Source organism: Rana temporaria (assembly GCF_905171775.1).
Source record: "Rana temporaria chromosome 7 unlocalized genomic scaffold, aRanTem1.1 chr7e, whole genome shotgun sequence".
Taxonomy (NCBI): Eukaryota; Metazoa; Chordata; class Amphibia; order Anura; family Ranidae; genus Rana; species Rana temporaria.
Window position 1 is genome coordinate 121,142 of NW_024404472.1, and position 18,859 is coordinate 140,000.

At 49.8% G+C, this 18,859-nt stretch overlaps 1 protein-coding gene across 2 annotated transcripts in view; it reads left to right on the forward strand.

Moving 5' to 3' along the window:
- TPR (translocated promoter region, nuclear basket protein) overlaps nt 1-12,603 on the forward strand; it is a 133,083-nt gene extending 120,480 nt beyond the window's left edge. For both annotated transcript variants that reach the window (XM_040334377.1, XM_040334378.1), the window contains exons 39-40: nt 1,747-1,848; nt 12,417-12,603. In XM_040334377.1, coding sequence (XP_040190311.1) covers nt 1,747-1,848; nt 12,417-12,466 — 152 coding nt within the window. In that variant the 3' untranslated portion in view covers nt 12,467-12,603. The remainder of the gene's footprint in view (nt 1-1,746; nt 1,849-12,416) is intronic.
- The last annotated feature ends 6,256 nt before the right edge of the window (nt 12,604-18,859 follow it).

An 18,859-nucleotide genomic window follows, 5' to 3' on the forward strand; every position in this document is an offset into this window, starting at 1 on the left:
ACCGGACAGCCAACCGGCGACTTGTCAGGTTTACACACATTAGTGCGTTTCTAAACCCTCCGCTCTTACTCATGTGTGACCTGTAGGTGGCAGCAAAGGGGTTAAGAATATTCTATTGACTACTTACTGACCAGTCGCCCCAAATCAGACTTACAGGGCGGCTTTCCTGTGCAGAATCCTCTATAGACACGCAATTCTACGCTTCCGCCTACAGGGGGCGTGTGCCGCCAGCGGGGGCGCCTCTATGATTTGCTGCAGAGGCTGATCTGCAAGTGCCGGGCACTGGATGTCCACCGCCAATCGTCTGGCAGAGGCGGAGAACAGGGCTCTGCCTATGTAACCAAGGCAGAGCTCCGTTCTGATAGGTCCCTTCCCTTAGTACAGTGTTTCTCAATTCCAGTCCTCAGGCCCCCCCAACAGGTCAGGTTTTCAGGATTTCCCTCAGATGAAAAGGCTGTGGTGATTACTAAGGCAGTGAAACTGATCAAATCACCTGTGCAAAATAATGGAAATCCTGAAAACCTGACCTGTTGGGGGGGCCTGAGGACTGGAATTGAGAAACACTGCCTTAGTAGAAGTAGCACAGACAGTACACAAACACCGGCTAGGAACACATTTAACCCTTTGATCACCCCTGATGTTTAACCCAATGTGAAAATTTCAAAAGCGATGGACAGCCGCACTCCAAAATAACTTCTTAAGTCGTCTTTATTGGTAAAATAAATAGAAATGCGTCACAGGATACAGCCAAAGAATCGGGAAAATGAGCAGCCGACGCGTTTTACACTAGTTAGTGCTTAGTCATGGCCGTGACTAAGCACCAACTATTGTGAAACGCGTCAGCTGCACCCCAGCACCCTTGGTTTCCTGACTGCTCGATTGGACCCACCTGGAGCGGTGACTCCCTTCCCCTAATGTTTAACCCCTTCCCAGCAAGTGTCATTAGTACAGTGACAGTGCATATTTTTAGCACTGATCATTGTATTGGTGTCGCTGGTTCTCGGTAAGTGTCAGATTGTGCGCTGCAATATTGCAGTCCATCTATAAGTCGCTGATTTGCCACCAATACTAGTAGGGGGGGAAAAAGAAGACAAATTCCATTGTATAGCTCATAGTTGTATAGCAGAAAGTAAAAAAATGCATTTTATTTTTTTAATTTATTTTTATTCAAAAATATATAACAGTATGTGTATGTGTGTGTATGTGTATGTGTGTGTGTATGTATGTGTGTGTATATATATATATATATATATGCCTAAATTTATGGGGAAAAAAGTAAAAAAATATATATTTATCATTAGATCTGTTTTAAAGCAGAAAGTAAAAAAAAAAATCATTTTTTTTTTCTTTTCAAAAATATGTAGCAATATACAAATAGGCCTAAATTTATGAGAGAAAAAAAATATATATTTTTAAAAAAAAAAGTATTAGATTTGTTTTGTAGCAGAAAGTATAAAAATGCATTTTTTTTATTTAAAAAAAAAAAAAAAAAAATGTTCTTTTGTTTATAGCGCACAAAAATAAAAACCCCAGAGGTGAGGAAATGCCACCAAAATAAATCTCTATTTTGTGGGGAGGAAAAAAAAAATGACAAATGTAATTTTATGTACAGTGTCGCACAATTGTCAGTTAAAGGAAACGACAAATGGCCTGGTCATGAAAGGGGGGTAAATATTCCGACGGTCGGGTGGTTAACATGGTTTGTTGTCTCTTTCTAACTTTTATTTTGTATTTTTGTGTAAACAGACACGAGCACCAGTCAGCCGAAGCAGAGCATGAGAAGAGTGAGACTCCATCCGCAGACCGGGCGCCCCGCCGTACGAGGGCGCCAAATCACCCGACAGGGAGGTGCGTGCGAGGAAAAACAATTGTTGTGTTCAATTTTTTACTATTATTGTGTCGTATTGGAAAATGTTTCTGTACTTTTATCTCTAGACGGAAGAAGTGAGAAAAAAAAATCTCCTAAAAGTAAAAGAATTCCTTGTACAGCGGAACTTCGAGGATAATCCGTTCCAGGAGAATGCTTGTAATCCAAAGCACTCGCATATCAAAGCGAGTTTCCCCATAGAAGTCAATGGAAACGAAGATAATTCGTTCTGCATTGACTTCTATTGCATGCAATACCGCATGTGACTAGAGGTGGGGGGGCACCGGAGAGACTCGGAAATACTCGGGGTAGAGGTAGACCGATATGTGTTTTTCTCTGGCCGATGCCGATATTTAGAAATTGGGGTGGCCGATATATGATGCCGATTTTTGTGGCCGATTTAAAAAAAAAAAAAAACCTCAACCACTCAACCTGCTTACTCTTGTCACTCTAGCACACACTTGATGTCCTCCGTATGGGTGGCACTGGTTTGGAAGTGGCGGGTGGCACTGGTTTGGAAGTGGCGGGTGGCACTGGTTTGGCAGTGGCGGGTGGCACTGGTTTGGCAGTGGCGGGTGGCACTGGTTTGGAAGTGGCGGGTGGCACTGGTTTGGAAGTGGCGGGTGGCGCTGGATTGGCCGTGGCGGGGGGGGCGCTGGATTGGCCGTGGCGGGGGGGCGCTGGATTGGCCGTGGCGGGGGGGGGCGCTGGATTGGCCGTGGCGGGGGGGCGCTGGATTGGCCGTGGCGGGGGGGCGCTGGATTGGCCGTGGCGGGGGGGCGCTGGATTGGCCGTGGCGGGGGGGGCGCTGGCTTGGCCGTGGCGGGGGGGGCGCTGGATTGGCCGTGGCGGGGGGCGCTGGCTTGGCCGTGGCGGGGGGGCGCTGGCTTGGCCGTGGCGGGGGGCGCTGGATTGGCCGTGGCGGGGGGCGCTGGATTGGCCGTGGCGGGGGGCGCTGGCTTGGCCGTGGCGGGGGGCGCTGGATTGGCCGTGGCGGGTTTCACACGAAGCCGAATGTAACTGTGTGAAACGAACAGAGGAAAGAGAGAGAGAAGCTGTCGGCTCGATGTCGGGGGTGGGCGGGACCCAGCAGCTAAATTACACCGGCCAATGATTGGGCTGCTTTAGAAAGGGGATGGGGTCACATACACATAACGGCCCACCCAGATACCATCCCATTGGCTGGTGTAATATAGCTGCTGGGCCCCGCCCACCCCGACATCGAGCTGACAGCTCTCTCTCTCTGTTGTCCGTTTCACACTCAGCGCGGCGCTTGATGCTGCCAAAGCAGCTGAGTGTGGAGAATGGAGGAGGAACGGCGATCAGTGTAAAATATTGGCCTAATTTTGGATAATAATCGGCCGATGCCGATTTATCAAAAATGTCCAAATATCAGCCGATATATCGGTCTATCTCTACTCGGGGGCAGCTCGGCTGATCTTGGGAACCAAGTGTTTCCGGCGCCCCCCCCCCCCCCCACCTCTGGCCAAATGCGGTACTGCACACCCCATTGGCTTGCTCTTGTCCCCATAGTAAGATTTCCAACTGTGACAACACCGGTATAGATTCTGTCACTTTCAGTCCTGATGACTATTATTGCTCTCCGTGTCGCCCTCTGTATACAGACCAGCCCATTACTGAGAGGTCTGAGCTTTTCCCTTCTCTAAAAGAGAGCAAGAAATAAAGACTAACCTTTCACTGATCGGGGGAGCGATCGACTTTTCACATTTTACTGCTTACAAAATATACACAATATTACCAAAAGTATTGGGACGCCTGCCTGTACACCCACATGAACTTTAACCACTTAAGGACCTGGCCTAGTTTTAAAATCAGGTTTTCTTTTTTTGCTTGATTTTTTTTTTTTTTATATATATTATATATATATGTATGTGTTTTTTTTTTTTTTTTTTTTTTTTTTCATTGCAATACTTTCTGTGACACTGTATATACGCAGCAGTCTTGCAAACGCGCTACTTTTTTATTTTATTTACATATATATAGTGAAAGATAATGTTACGCCGAGTAAAATGATACCCAACTTGTCACACTTCACAATTGCGCCCCTTCGTGGAATGGCGACAAACTTTTACCCTTAAAAATCTCCATAGGCGACGTTTAAAAAATTCTACAGGTTGCATGTTTTGAGGTACAGAGGAGGTCTAGGGCTAGAATTATCGCTCTCGCTCTAAAGATCGCGGCGATACCTCACATGTGTTTTTTCATATGCGTTTGCTTCTGCACGCGAGTTTGGTGGGACAAGGGCACTTTAAAATATATATATATATATAATTTATTTTTATCTTTATAAAAATTAAATTGGGTCACTTTTATTCTTATTACAAGGAATTTAAACATCCCTTGTAATAGAAATTGTGGTAATAAGGATGACCGGTCCTCTTAAATGTTGGATATGGGGTTAAAAAAATCTCAGATTTACACTAAAATGCAACAATAAGAAAAAATCCCTTTTAATCACTTCAGCCCCGGAGGATTTGACTGCCAAATGAAGGGGCCATTTTTTGAGATTCGGCACTGCATCGCTTTAACTGACAATTGCGCGGTCGTGCGACGTGGCTCCCAAACAAAATTGATGTCCCTTTTTCCCCACAAATAGATCTTTCTTTTGGTGGTATTTGATCACCTTTGCTGTTTTTATTTTTTGCGCTATAAACAAAAATTTTGAAAAAAATGCAATATTTTTTACTCTTTTCTATAATAAATATCCCCAAAAAATATATTAAAAAAAAAATGTCCTCAGTTTAGGCCGATACGTATTCATCTACCTATTTTTGGTAAAAAAAAATCGCAATAAGCGTTTATCGATTTGGTTTACGCACAATTTATAGCGTTTACAAAATAGGGGATAGTTTTATTGCATTTTTATTAATTATTATTTTTTTACTACTGACTGCTAATGACTGCGACATTATGGCGGACACATCGGACACTTTTGACACATTTTTGGGACCATTGTCATTTTCAAAGCAAATAATGCATTGTTTACTGTGAAAATGACAGTTGCGGTTTGGGAGTTAACCACAAGGGGGCGCTGTTGGGGTTATGTGTTCCCTGAAGTGTGTTTACAACTGTAGGGGGGTGTGGCTGTAGGTGTGACATCATTGATTGTGTCCCCCTATAAAAGGGAACACACAATCAATGACGGAGCCACAGTGAAGAACGGGAAAGCTGTGTTTACACACGGCTGTCTCCGTTCTTCAGCTCCGGAGACCGATCGCGGGACTCCAGCGGCGATCGGGTCTGCGGTCCCAGTCATGGAGCTTCGGACCTGGTCGCGGAAGCGCGCCCGCGACCCATGGCTGAGTACTAGTACAGGTACGTACATGTGCCCAGCCGTGCCATTCTGCCGACGTATATGTGCAGGAGGCGGTCCTTAAGTGGTTAATATATAATTTTATAAAAAAGCTGATCGCCGCCATTACTAGTAATTATTTTTTTTTTTTATAAAATAACCATAAATCTATCCCCTCTTTTATAGACACTTTAACTTGTGAATGGTCCCAAAATAGTGTCAAGTGTCGATGTGTCTGCCGCAATGTCACAGTCTTGAATAATACCCTGTTTCCCCAAAAATAAGACCTACCCTAAAAATAAGACCTAGCGTTATTTCTCTTTCGTTCATAGACGGACACAGCCTTCATTGACCTTAGGGTTATGCTTCTTCCTACCAGGAGATTTAGGCAGAATTCTACAGCACTTAAGGTGTTAAAAACTTTCCTTCATGCTGCTCCTCCCAGGGGGCGTGGCTCCCCCAGGCATAACCCACACCCTGCTTTAGCAGCCTCAGTTTTGTTTTCTGCCTAACGACAGGAGGTCAAGGCTATCTCTGGAGTTCCTGGACTCTGGAGTTTTTTTCTGGTGATTTTTCTCGCTTTTTTTATTATTTTGTTCCTGCATTTTTGAATCCTGCGATTCTTCTATCAACAGCCGACTGGGTGACAGGCTGGGTCCTCGACTCTTGTAGTCCCCCCATGTTCGGCCTTCGAGCGTGTGCCGGCCCTCAGCTCAGCTTTGGGACGTCCACGACAGGCCCCATTGCTCCAGGGGCGGCCGGGGAACTTTGGTTCTAGGGCACACATATGACCGGTCTCTATGACTTTGTCACAGTGTGTCTGGCCGACAGCCATGCCGTTTACGGACGTTGGTTCTGTCTGGGATACCTCCAGCCGGGTAGTCGCAGGACAGGTAAGTAGTGGCCCCTTACTCAGGTAAGTGGTCTGGCTGGTGGTTTCCCTGGGGAGGTCGACTGAGGGTCCGCCCTGCTTTCCTCTCTCCCCTTCCTCTCCCTCCTTCCCCTGACTGGGTAGTGGCTGTGAAGGGGGGCCTCCTGGGTTTTCTTTGTTACCACCGGGGCCCGTGTGTTGTTAGGGGGACTGTGTTGTTACTCTGGGGGGTGCTGCTGTGTGCTGCTGTGTTCTATGAGGTAATTTTTACCTCAGACAGCGGCCGTCTTGGAAATCTCCTTGGTAACGCTGTGATTCTTTTCTGAGGTAACAGACAAAGCAGTCAGTGCTGCTGTGTTCTATGAGGTAATTTTTACCTCAGACAGCGGCCATCTTGGAAATCTCCTTGGTAACGCTGTGATTCTTTTCTGAGGTAACAAAGCAGTCAGTGCTGCTGTGTTCTATGAGGTAATTTTTACCTCAGACAGCGGCCGTCTTGGAAATCTCCTTGGTAACGCTGTGATTCTTTTCTGAGGTAACAAAGCAGTCAGTGCTGCTGTGTTCTATGAGGTAATATTTACCTCAGACAGCGGCCGTCTTGGAAATCTCCTTGGTAACGATGTGATTCTTCCCTGAGATGACTCGGCACAGCCTCTGGTCAGTTTTAGTGCTGTTACAGTTTTAGTGCTGTGAATCTTCCATGAGGTGAATACACATCACAGTCAGCACATCAGAGCACACCTGAGGTTTTTCAGCTCCCTCTGCAGCTGGGTGGGGTGGTGAATACCGGGGGCCCCCATGCTCTGCAATAGCAGCAAGGAGGTGACCAGTGGGGTTTTTTTGTCCTGCCTTGCAGGGTGGGTGACTCAGCGCTGACACTATGGAACTCAAGCTATGCCTGAGTTAACCCTTACCGCCCCTCCCCCTGCCACATCTGTTATGTTGGCTGTCCTGGGTTTCTTGCCAGGTTTGAAGCAGCTAGTGCCCGGATGGGGGGTAAAAAAGCGCCCCCTCCCTGAAGCCTGCTTCTGGGGATGACACAGAATCGCTGTTTTTTTCTGGTTCTGTTATGTCAGAGGCTGCGGGTTTTAACCCTTATGGATAGTGAGGATGACTCTGCTGCAGTCAGTTGCTGGCAAGAATTTGTTGGAGCTCTTGTTTCTGCGGTGCGTGAGGCTCTAAAAATTGAGGATGTGGCGGAGACACCTCCGTGTCAGTACCAGCAGACTACCACGCATCGCTGAAGTGTTTCCTTGTGTTCCTTATTTGGACTATATGTTATACAAGGAATGGGATGCACCGCAAAAAGTTTGTCAAAAAACTTTGCAACCCGTTACCCCCTTGAGGGGGGCTTTAAAAAAAAAAAAAAAAAGTAGGTCTCTCCTCCGCCAGTGGACCCCCCTGTGTCCAGACTGCGCAAGGCCACCACATTGCCTGTGGAAGGGGCTCCTGCATTTCAGGATCCCGCTGATAGGAGAGTGGAGGCCGTGGCCCGCTCCCTATTCACGGTGGTGGGTTCGGCGGTGAGGCCGGCTCTGGCCGGGGCCCTGGCAGGCCCCGACTAAAAGGGCGAAGCTCCTGCTGCAGGAGCTGGAAGAAGGACCTCTAAGGTGGCCTTGGTGATCACCGTTAAGGGTGAACGGTCCTTTTGGGTCTTCCCTGACTGGCATCATTGAGTATGCCACAGGTGGTAAGCGCATGCTGTTCCCACGGTTTGGGAAGGGCTAGGGACCTCGCCCTGTGCAAGGACCCTCCTTGCCTACCTCCGAGCGTTTTTTCGCTCGCCCTGTGCGGTGGGGGTAGGTCTACATGGTGCTTGAATCCCCGCTGCGGGGTAGCAGCGCACCGGATACCGCATGCCTAACAAGTCTGCGGACATACCTGCTTCCGCCTGAAGGTCTGCTCCCGCCCGTGTCTCGGGTGGGAGACTGGCTTCGCATTGCGAAGTGTTTTCCTTGGGGTACAAGATTGAGTTTCTCTCTTGTCTGCCAAACAGGTTTTTTCCCTCCGGCTTCTGGCCTCCTCCGGTTCGCCGGTTGACTCCGTCAGGGGCTGTCCAGGATCTTCTGGTCAGGGGAGTGATTGTGCCAGTTCCCTCGTTGGAACGGTCTCTGGGTTTTACTCCATTCTGTTTGTGTCCCCATGGAGGATGGGGCCAGGTCGATCCTAGGCCTCAAGTCCCTCGTTTTGTTTTTGTCAGGTTTTTCTGGCATCCTTGGATGTCATGAACGTGTACCTGCATATCCTCAAACCACCAGAGATTCTGTGCTTTGCGGTCGGGGGGGACCATTTTCAATGGTGTCCTTCCCATTCGGCGGGTTTTCGCCAAGGTGCTCGTACCGATACTGGCCCGGCTGTGACAGCGGGGGTTTGTTATCATGGGATGTCTGGACGACATTCTCCTACGAGCTTCTTCGAGCTCTGCATTGGTGGAGCCGTGTCTATCACGTGTCAGGCTCTCCGAGTGTTCGGCTGGTTTCTGGATTGTCCTGAAATCAGGGTTGATTCCGTCTCAGGGATACCTGAGACTGGTCCTGGATTCCTCCAGGGCGGGAGTGTTTTTCTCCTAGCGGAAAAACTTCAGACTCTGCTATCTGCTGTGCAGCAGTTGCCGACCCAGAAGCGGTCATCTCTGCGATTCTGCAGGAAGGTTCTGGGTCAGTTGGTAGCCTCTTTCGAGGCGGTTCCGTATGCCCAATTCCACGCCAGGGTACTACAGAGGGAACTGCTGCCACGATGGGACTAGCTTCCGTCATCTCTGGATTACCAGATTCAGTTGAGTCATCTGATCATGTCTCCCCTGGTATGGTGGCTGGCGTTTCCGGTGCTTCGGGCCGGAAAGTCATTTTTCTGCAGGCCACTGGACAGTGGTCACGACGGATGCCAGCCTCTCCGGTTGGGGAGGGGCGCTTGGGGCACCCAGTCAGCCCAGGGGCACTGGACTCAGGTGGAGTCCTGCCTACTGATCAACGTTCTGGAGCTCCGAGCAATCAAGCTTTGCCTTACCAGGTGGTCCCTGGATCTACAGGGCCGACCGGTCAGGATCCTGTCCGATAACACCACGTCCGTGGCGTAGGTTGATCATCAGGGAGGCACACGGAGTTCTGTTGCAGCGACGGGGGTCGCGCGCATCCTTTCGGTGGGCCGAAGGGTCCGTTCCGGCTCCATCGGCCGGGTAAATTCCGGGAATACGGAATTGGCTAGCCGACTACCTAAGTCGCACTGCACTGGGCCAAGGAGAGTGGTCTCTCCACCCGCAGGTGTTTCGGGGTCTGTGCCGAAAGTGGGGCACTCCAGGCGTGGACCTTCTAGCGTCCCGTCTCTATATCGGTAGGTGCCACGGTTCGTGGCCAGGTTTAAGGACCCGTGGGCGGACGCGTCAGGCGCGTTGGTGGCTCCTTGGGGTCGCTGTCGCCTACTTTACACCTTCCCTCCTCGGAAGCTTCTTCCTCGCCTGCTGCGCAGAGTAGAAGCTGTAGGGATTCTATCGGTCCTGATTGCCCCAGATTGGCCGCGTCGCTTCTGGTACGCGGACCAGGTGCGTCTGCTGGCAGACGCCCCCTAGCGTCTTCCCCTGGGAATTGATTTTCTGTTACAGGGTCCAATCTTCCACCCTGTTTCACAGCCACCGGCCTTAGCGGCGTGGCTGTTGAGAGCCAGGGGCTTAAGGACCGAGGCCTATTGGGCTCGGTGGTCTCTACCGTGCTGCCTGCACGGAGGTCTACCTCACGTAGGTTTTTTCCTCATACATGGAAGGCCTACTTCTCTGTGTGTGGGGAGATGAACTGGCACTCTCGTACATGCGTTGTGTACAGGATTCTGCTGTCTTTGCAGCAGGGAGTGGTTCAGGCTCTCGCCTTGCGTACGGTTAGGAGCCAGATTTCTGCTCTGGCTGTTTTTTACTTGCAGCGACCCTTGGCATAGCACTCCTGGGTGCGTGCGTTGGGTCAGGGGGTCTGGCAGGTGGCCCCTCCGGTGCGCCCTCCATTACCCCCATGGGACTTGAATTTAGTCCTTTCAGTGCTTCGGGATGCTCCCTTTGAGGACATTCGGGAGGTTTTTTGTTTTATTGTCACAAAAGGTGATTTTATTTCTGGTAGCAATTACCTCGATCAGACGGGTGTCTGTCTGTTCTGGTGGCCTTGTCTTGCAAGGCTCCCTGCTTGGTCACCTGTAAGGATGAGGTGGTGCTGCGGCCGCAGCCGTTTTTCTCCCTAAGGTCGTTTCGGCTTTTCACTTGGATGTGGACATTGTTCTTCCATCCTTGTGTCCTCAGCCGAAGAACCCGAAGGAGGCCACTTTACATTCTCTGGATGTGGTTCGGGCCCTTCGAGTTTACTTGTCGGCGACAGCTCCGTTCCGGATGTTGGACTCGCTGTTCGTGTCTGTGTCCGGTCCCAGTAAGGGCCTGGCAGTTTCGTCGGCCACCATTTCCAGGTGGATCCGACGGATTGTGCTTCAGGCCTACGCCCTGAAGGGGCGGGCGCCTCCCTTTCGGGTCACGGCGCATTCGACCAGGGCGATCGGGGCCTCTTGGGCTTCCGACACCAAGCCTCTGTGTTACTGGTGTGTAAGGCTGCGACCTGGTCGTCGTTCCACACTTTTTCAAAGTTTTATAAGGTGGATGTGAGTGCATCTTCTGATGCCTCCTTCGGCCGCAGGGTGTTACAGGCGGCAGTTTAAGGTTGGAGTTCCTCCGTTGAGTAACTCCGGTTTTTGTTTGGGGTGTAACCTGTTTTTGCTGTGTTATTTTTCCCACCCCTCGAATTTTTTTGACACTGCTTGGGGACGTCCCTAAGGTCAATGAAGGCTGTGTCCGTCTATGAACGAAAGAGAAAAAAGGATTTTTGTACTCACCGTAAAATCCATTTCTCTGAGTTCATAGACGGACACAGCACCCACCCCTCCTTTGTTTGTACTGCTTGTTACGAACTGAGGCTGCTAAAGCAGGGTGTGGGTTATGCCTGGGGGAGCCACGCCCCCTGGGAGGAGCAGCATGAAGGAAAGTTTTTAACACCTTAAGTGCTGTAGAATTCTGCCTAAATCTCCTGGTAGGAAGAAGCATAACCCTAAGGTCAATGAAGGCTGTGTCCGTCTATGAACTCAGAGAAATGGATTTTACGGTGAGTACAAAAATCCTTTTTTTCCAGGAGGGCTGCAATATAAGACATACCCCAAAAATAAGCCCTAGTTTAAAATGCTTGTAAAATCCTGTAATCCACTCTATTACAGTAGTATATAATGTACAATGTGTGTGTTTCTGTAATATAATTATGGGGAAGAGAGCTCCGGCGGGTCACAGAAGCGCAGAATGGCGCTATAACGAAGGTATTTGGCACAATTATATTACAGGAACACACACATTGTACATTATATAATACTGTAATAGAGTGGATTGTAGGATTTTACAAGCATTTTAACTCACTTCACACTGGGGATTCCTGACAGGCAGGGAGGGAGAGGGGGAGAGAAGACAGCACATTACATGGTAAGACCTACCCTGAAAATAAGCCCTACTGTGTCTTTTGTTGGCATAATTAATATAAGACCCGGACTTATTTTCGGGGAAACACGATATATATATATATATAGTACTGTGACATTGCGGCGGACACTTTTGACACTATTTTGGGACCATTGACATTTATACAGAGATCGGAGCTATAAAAATGCACTGATTACTCTGTAAATGTCACTGGCAGGGAAGGGGTTAAACACTAGGGGGCGATCAAGGGGTTAAGTGTGTCCTAGGGAGTGATTCTAACTGGGTGGGGGTCTCATTACAACATGACAGCGATCACTGCTTCTGATGACAGGGAGCAGTAGATCCCGGTCATGTTAGGCAGAACAGGGAAATGCCTTGTGTACATAGACGTCTCCCCGTTCTGCCTCTCCTCGCCGCAATTGCAGGCCGCCGGCTGGCACGATGGGCGTGAATTTCAAAGGGACGTCCATTCGCCGGTACGAGACATTCTGCGGACGTATCTGTGTGCGCAGCGGTCAACAAGTGGTTAAGAGCTATGGGGGGGGGGGGGGGGGGTGATGCTTTGACATCGCTTCCGCCCTGCAATGGTGTGGGGGGGAGGGTCATCTTCCCCCCCTCACTCATCTCAGGGGACAGGATCCGATTGCCTCTGCCGTTGTTGGCAGATACCGTAAGCGGCGGGAGGGATGGGATCCATCTCCCACCACCGTGTTTTTTTTTGTTTTTTTTTAGATCTCGTAGCGAATCTGCTGCAGAGACCACTTTTCTCTTAGTGGAATGTCCGCTAAAGAAGTGGATACCGGGGGTTATGGTAGTTATGTGGTAGATATGTGTTTGTTCGTATTCGTTGCACCACTAACGGTCTATATTTATTTTTCAGGAGTTCCCTTCGGAGGCGGTCGCGGTGGAATAAAAAGAAGCCACTTTTGAGCGCTCGGGATCGATCGATCGATTCCTTTACTTGTGAATATGTGAAGCCGGACTTTCTGATTTTAAGCAATGTTTGCATTTCAATATTTTTTTTTTTGTAAAAGTGAAATTAAAGATTTATTATCAAAACCGCAAAACGCTTTTATTCGCTTATCACAGGAATGGCGTTGGGGGTGATGATCGGCTCAAAGCAAAACCTCCGCCAAAGACGATGAAAAGTCCAATAAAAGATGAGATTATCTTATTTGTATCATGCAGGACACACAAGCTTGATATTCAGACATCGGGTTATAGGCTTGTGCCTTCTGGTGATTGGACACTGGCAAAGCATTTTAGGACACGCCCCCAGTGGGCGTCCCCCTATACCCCCTCCCACTTTGTGGGTCCTCAACTGTTTGTTGTGTCTTAAGGTGAATGATCTCTTTTCCCCGGAGGAGAAATCACTCGTTGCTGAATTAGTTTATTCCAGGAGAAGCTCGTAATCCAAAGCACTTGCATATCAAAGCGAGTTTCCCCATTGAAGTCAATGGAAACGAAAATAATTTGTTCCTCATTGACTTCTATGGCATGCAATACTGCATGTGGCCAGAGGTGGAAGGGGGGCGCCGGAGAGATTCCGAAATACTCGGCGATTGTTCAGCTGCTCTCGGGAACGGAGTATTTCCGAGTGTTCCTGAGTATTTCCGATAGGCTCCAGTGCCCCCGCACCTCAGGACTCGAGGACACATATCGATAGCCACAGGGTACTATATAGGTCCAGGGCTGTGGTCCATTCCATGGGTGTCCGCAGAACTTTTTTCGGGGGGTGCATCGTTTTAAGGTTGGGGAGTGCGGACATGATGCGGGAGGTGGTTGGAGGCTGGGGACATGATGCGGGAGGTGGTTGGAGGCTGGGGACATGATGCAGAGGAGGTGGTTGGAGGCTGTGGACCTGATCCAGAGGAGGTGGTTGGAGGCCGGGGACATGATGAAGAGGAGGTGGTTGGAGGCTGGGGACATGATGCGGGAGGTGGTTGGAGGCTGGGGACATGATGCGGGAGGTGGTTGGAGGCTGGGGACATGATGAAGAGGAGGTGGTTGGAGGCTGGGGACATGATCCAGAGGAGGTGGTTGGAGGCTGGGGACATGATGCGGGAGGTGGTTGGAGGCTGGGGACATGATGCGGGAGGTGGTTGGAGGCTGGGGACATGATGAAGAGGAGGTGGTTGGAGGCTGGGGACATGATCCAGAGGAGGTGGTTGGAGGCTGGGGACATGATGCGGGAGGTGGTTGGAGGCTGGGGACATGATGCGGGAGGTGGTTGGAGGCTGGGGACATGATGCAGAGGAGGTGGTTGGAGGCTGGGGACATGATCCAGAGGAGGTGGTTGGAGGCTGGGGACATGATGCGGGAGGTGGTTGGAGGCTGGGGACATGATGCGGGAGGTGGTTGGAGGCTGGGGACATGATGCAGAGGAGGTGGTTGGAGGCTGTGGACATGATCCAGAGGAGGTGGTTGGAGGCCGGGGACATGATCCAGAGGAGTGGTTGGAGGCCGGGGACGTGATCCAGAGGAGTGGTTGGAGGCCGGGGACGTGATCCGGAGGAGGTGGTTGGAGGCCGGGGACGTGATCCGGAGGAGGTGGTTGGAGGCCGGGGACGTGATCCGGAGGAGGTGGTTGGAGGCCGGGGACGTGATCCAGAGGAGGTGGTTGGAGGCCGGGGACGTGATCGAGAGGAGGTGGTTGGAGGCCGGGGACGTGATCCGGAGGAGGTGGTTGGAGGCCGGGGACGTGATCCAGAGGAGGTGGTTGGAGGTCGGGGACGTGATCCGGAGGAGGATTCATAAATCATTAGCGGCTGATCGAAATGCCGAAGCACAATTTTGAAATGCGTTAGTAAAACTCTACATAATTTTGGTCTGGCATTTACCCCCACCTAGGCAGCGAGCATCGGTTCCTCTGTCCCTTCCCTTCATCCTGGCGGCGGTGCGTCTCCTCCCCTCCTCGGCATCCAATAAGATCACCATGGCGGTATAGCGGCGTGATTTTTAGTGCCGCTATACCGTCGCATTTATCATGATATTTGGCCGCTAGCGGTGCGGTTTTAACCCCCACTAGTGGCCAAAAAAGTTAAAAACCGCCCTCAATGCGCCTCTGCAGCGGCGCATTGCAGTCGGTATTACTGCAGTTTCCCATTGATTTCAATGGGAAGGAGCGGTAAACACACCGCTCCAAAGATGCTGCTTGCAGGAGATTTTCTCCCCCGCCCCCAGCGTATCGCCTCAGGGTGGAAGCCGTCGGGTTGCAGTGTGAATCGGCTCTAAGACTCTCTGTATTATATGTTATTTTGCATGTTTTCTTTTTTGAGTAGGCCATTTCTTTGCTATTAATGCTAAAGAGGTCCTGAGGAAGCCAAATGTGAAACGCGTTGGATCATACAGAAAAGATAATTTTTGGCAGCGTATTAATCGGACTTACATCGCATCAGAGAAAAATTTTCATTTTTTTTTATAGTTGTAATGCAATTTTGGAATAAATACATAAAATATCTATAACAATATACCGTATTTGCCGGCGTATAAGACGACCCCCTAATTTTCCAGGAAAAATGTTGGTTTTGGGATATACTCGCTGTATAAAACGACCCCCTTCCTACTGGTCTGTCTGGAAGCCGAGGGGTAGCCGGAACAACCGCTGACAGAAACAGGCTTTTTTCAAATCTCACTGTGCCATTACATTACATGCCCCCCCACTGTGCCATTACATTGCCCCCCACTGTGCCATTACATTGCCCCCCACTGTGCCGTTACATTGCCCCCCACTGTGCCATTACATTGCCCCGGCCACTGTGCCGTTACATTGCCCCGGCCACTGTGCCGTTACATTGCCCCGGCCACTGTGCCGTTACATTGCCCCGGCCACTGTGCCGTTACATTGCCCCCCACTGTGCCGTTACATTGCCCCCCACTGTGCCGTTACATTGCCCCCCACTGTGCCGTTACATTGCCCCCCACTGTGCCGTTACATTGCCCCCCACTGTGCCATTACATTGCCCCGGCCACTGTGCCATTACATTGCCCCGGCCACTGTGCCGTTACATTGCCCCGGCCACTGTGCCGTTACATTGCCCCGGCCACTGTGCCGTTACATTGCCCCCCACTGTGCCGTTACATTGCCCCCCACTGTGCCGTTACATTGCCCCCCACTGTGCCGTTACATTGCCCCCCACTGTGCCGTTACATTGCCCCCCACTGTGCCGTTACATTGCCCCCCACTGTGCCGTTACATTGCCCCCCACTGTGCTGTTACATTGCCCCCCACTGTGCCGTTACATTGCCCCCCACTGTGCCGTTACATTGCCCCCCCACTGTGCCGTTAAATTGCCCCCCACTGTGCCGTTACATTGCCCCCCCACTGTGCCGTGCCGTTACCTTGCCCCCCCACTGTGCCGTTACCTTGCCCCCCCACTGTGCCGTTACCTTGCCCCCCCACTGTGCCGTTACATTGCCCCCCCCACTGTGCCGTTACATTGCCCCCCCACTGTGCCGTTACATTGCCCCCCCACTGTGCCGTTACATTGCCCCCCCACTGTGCCGTTACATTGCCCCCCCACTGTGCCGTTACATTGCCCCCCACTCTGCCGTTACATTACTTGCCCCCCACTCTGCCGTTACATTACTTGCCCCCCACTGTGCCGTTACATTACTTGCCCCCACAGCGCCATCACTCGCGTTTTGCAGCACAGTCTCCGTCTGCTGCGAGCGTTCCATGATTTGAAAGCCGCTCCTTCTTCTCAGACTGTCCTGTGATAGGCGGAACACAGAACAGAGGCGCTGCTGGGAAAATTTGTGTCCCGCCTATCACAGGACAGTCTGAGAAGAAGGCGCGGCTTTCAAATCATGGAACGCTTGCAGCAGACGGAGACTGTCACCGGCGTATAAGACGACCCCCCACTTTGGATGCATTTTTTTTGCATCCAAAAAGTCGTCTTATACCCCGGAAAATACGGTATATACACGTGTGTGACCATCTCTCTGGTACCAGTAAAGTCCAGAGTAAAAAAAAAAAAAAAATTTGGTAAATGGCGATCACTTGATTTTTTTTTTTTTGATTACCAAAAAGGTAAACACTCAAAATATGAAAAAATAGTTTTTATAAATGTACCTGTATTTTTCTTGGTACTACAACCTTCCACCAAACAACCCAAATTATACTTTGCTCCTCAAAATCGCCGCTGTTGTTGTTTGTAGCAAATCCCGACACTAATAAAAAATATATATATCCAAGAAAATACATAAAATACTGACCTAAACACTAACCGACCTCCAACCTTCGTCTCTGTATTTTATTTTTAATTAAAGGTTCGTTTTTTTATTTTCTAAATCGGTTCCTTTAATCTCGTGCATTGGGGGTTCACTTACTTTTTCCTTCCATTTCCCTTCTAAATGTTTTTTTTCTTTGTCTGAATTTCTCACTTCCTGTTTCTCCTCAGTAAGCTGTTCTGGCTGACTAACCCCCGCTCGGATGATGGTGGAAAGCTTACTGAGGAGAAACAGGAAGTGAGAGATTCAGACAAAGAAAAAAAAACATTTAGAAGGGAAATGGAAGGAAAAAGTAAGTGAACCCACAATGCACGAGAATAAAGGAACCGATTTAGAAAAATGAAAAAAACGAACCTTTACATCCCTTTTAAATGTCTATTTTTTACTTTTATTTTTTACACACACACACACACACACACACACACACACACACACACACACACACACACACACACACACACACACACACACACACACACACACTTCTCCATCCACAGAGATATGCGGCCCCACGGGAAGAAAAAAAAAAAAAAAACAGTCCAGTGGGGCGGATATTTTGCGTTCTGTAAGCATGAAGGGGGTTGGAGCAACACCTCAATTAACTCTAAACTACCGTATTTATTGGGGTATAGCGCGCTCCCCTAAAGTGGACCCGCATTCCTGTAAAAACAAAAAAACATTTTAGTACTTACAGTTTTGGTGTCTTGCGCGGCAGCCTCTTCGGGTCCGGCGTCCTCCCCGCGCCGAGTTTGAATCACTGCGCCGGCATATACAGAGCGCAGTATAGTCGGGCAGGCTCGGCTCCTCTCGCAGTCACGTCCTGTACGTCCAAGACGTGACTGCGAGAGAAGCCGAGCCTGCCCGACTATACTGCGCTCTGTATATGCCGGCGCAGTGATTCAAACTCTGCGCGGGGAATCGGCGTATATCGCCGATATAAATACGGTATCTGCTAATAGACAACAGAAGTGCCTCTGGATTGGTGGAACCGATATAAATCTCAGGAGCCAAACTTCAGACCCCCCGGGGGACATCCTGTGATGTTGCTTCAGGCACTGGATCCTACAAATGGCGCCCAGCGTTTGGTGCATGTAGTATGATGCATGAGCCATGAATAAGCACTAAGTCAGTGCGAAACGTCGGTTATCCTCCTGTTTCTGTTGCTGTGATCCGGTATGTTTTGCTGTTCGTTTAAATAAAGACAACCTGTTTGGTTTGGAGTACGGCCATCCATCCTTCATTTTACGCCAATGCTTGCCTAGTGCACTGCCAGCACCCTTGGAATCCTACACCTGTGTATGACCCTATAGCAGACCCACCTTGAGCGCTGATTTTCCTTCTTCTGGTGCATGTAGTAGTTGGACACGGGGAGCTGTACTGGGCCAAGGTCCATCCCCATAGAACCCGGATCCTGAAGACCCCTGCGGGGGCAATGCCCACCGTGACAGGGGAAGCCTAGACCCCAATATAGAGACCCGCTACATGGATGGGGGTCACCCCTGTTTGATGGACCATTACTGAAGTCTGAATTCTAATGCCACCATTACTTATGTATCCTGAGTAGTGTCTGCATTCATACCGGGGGGCACTTATGCACCTTCCTGCCCAGGCCAGCTTTCAGCGCTGTCGCACTTTGAATGACAATAGCGCGGTCGTGCTACACTGTACCCAAACAATTCTTTTATCATTTTGGTCCCACAAATAGAGATTTCTTTTGGTGGTATTTGATCACCTCTGCATTTCTAATTTTTTGCCCAAAAACTAAAAAAAGACCGAAAATTTTGAAAAAAAAAGTAAAAGTTTTTATTTTTTTTCTGTTATTTTTATTTTTTTGTGAATAAGTAAGTTTTCTTCTTTGATTATGGGCACTGGGCATGGATGACACTGGGGGTGGCACTGATTTACACTGGGGGGTGGCATTGCTGGGCATCACTTGTGCCCATGTTGCCATTTGTGGGCACTGATTGGCATCTTTCCGGTGTGGGCATCCGAGGGGGGGGCTGTGCTGATAAACAATCAGCGCGAACCCCGCCGTCAGGAGAGCCGCCAATCGGCTCTCCTCTACTCGCGTCTGTCAGAAGAGAGTGAGGA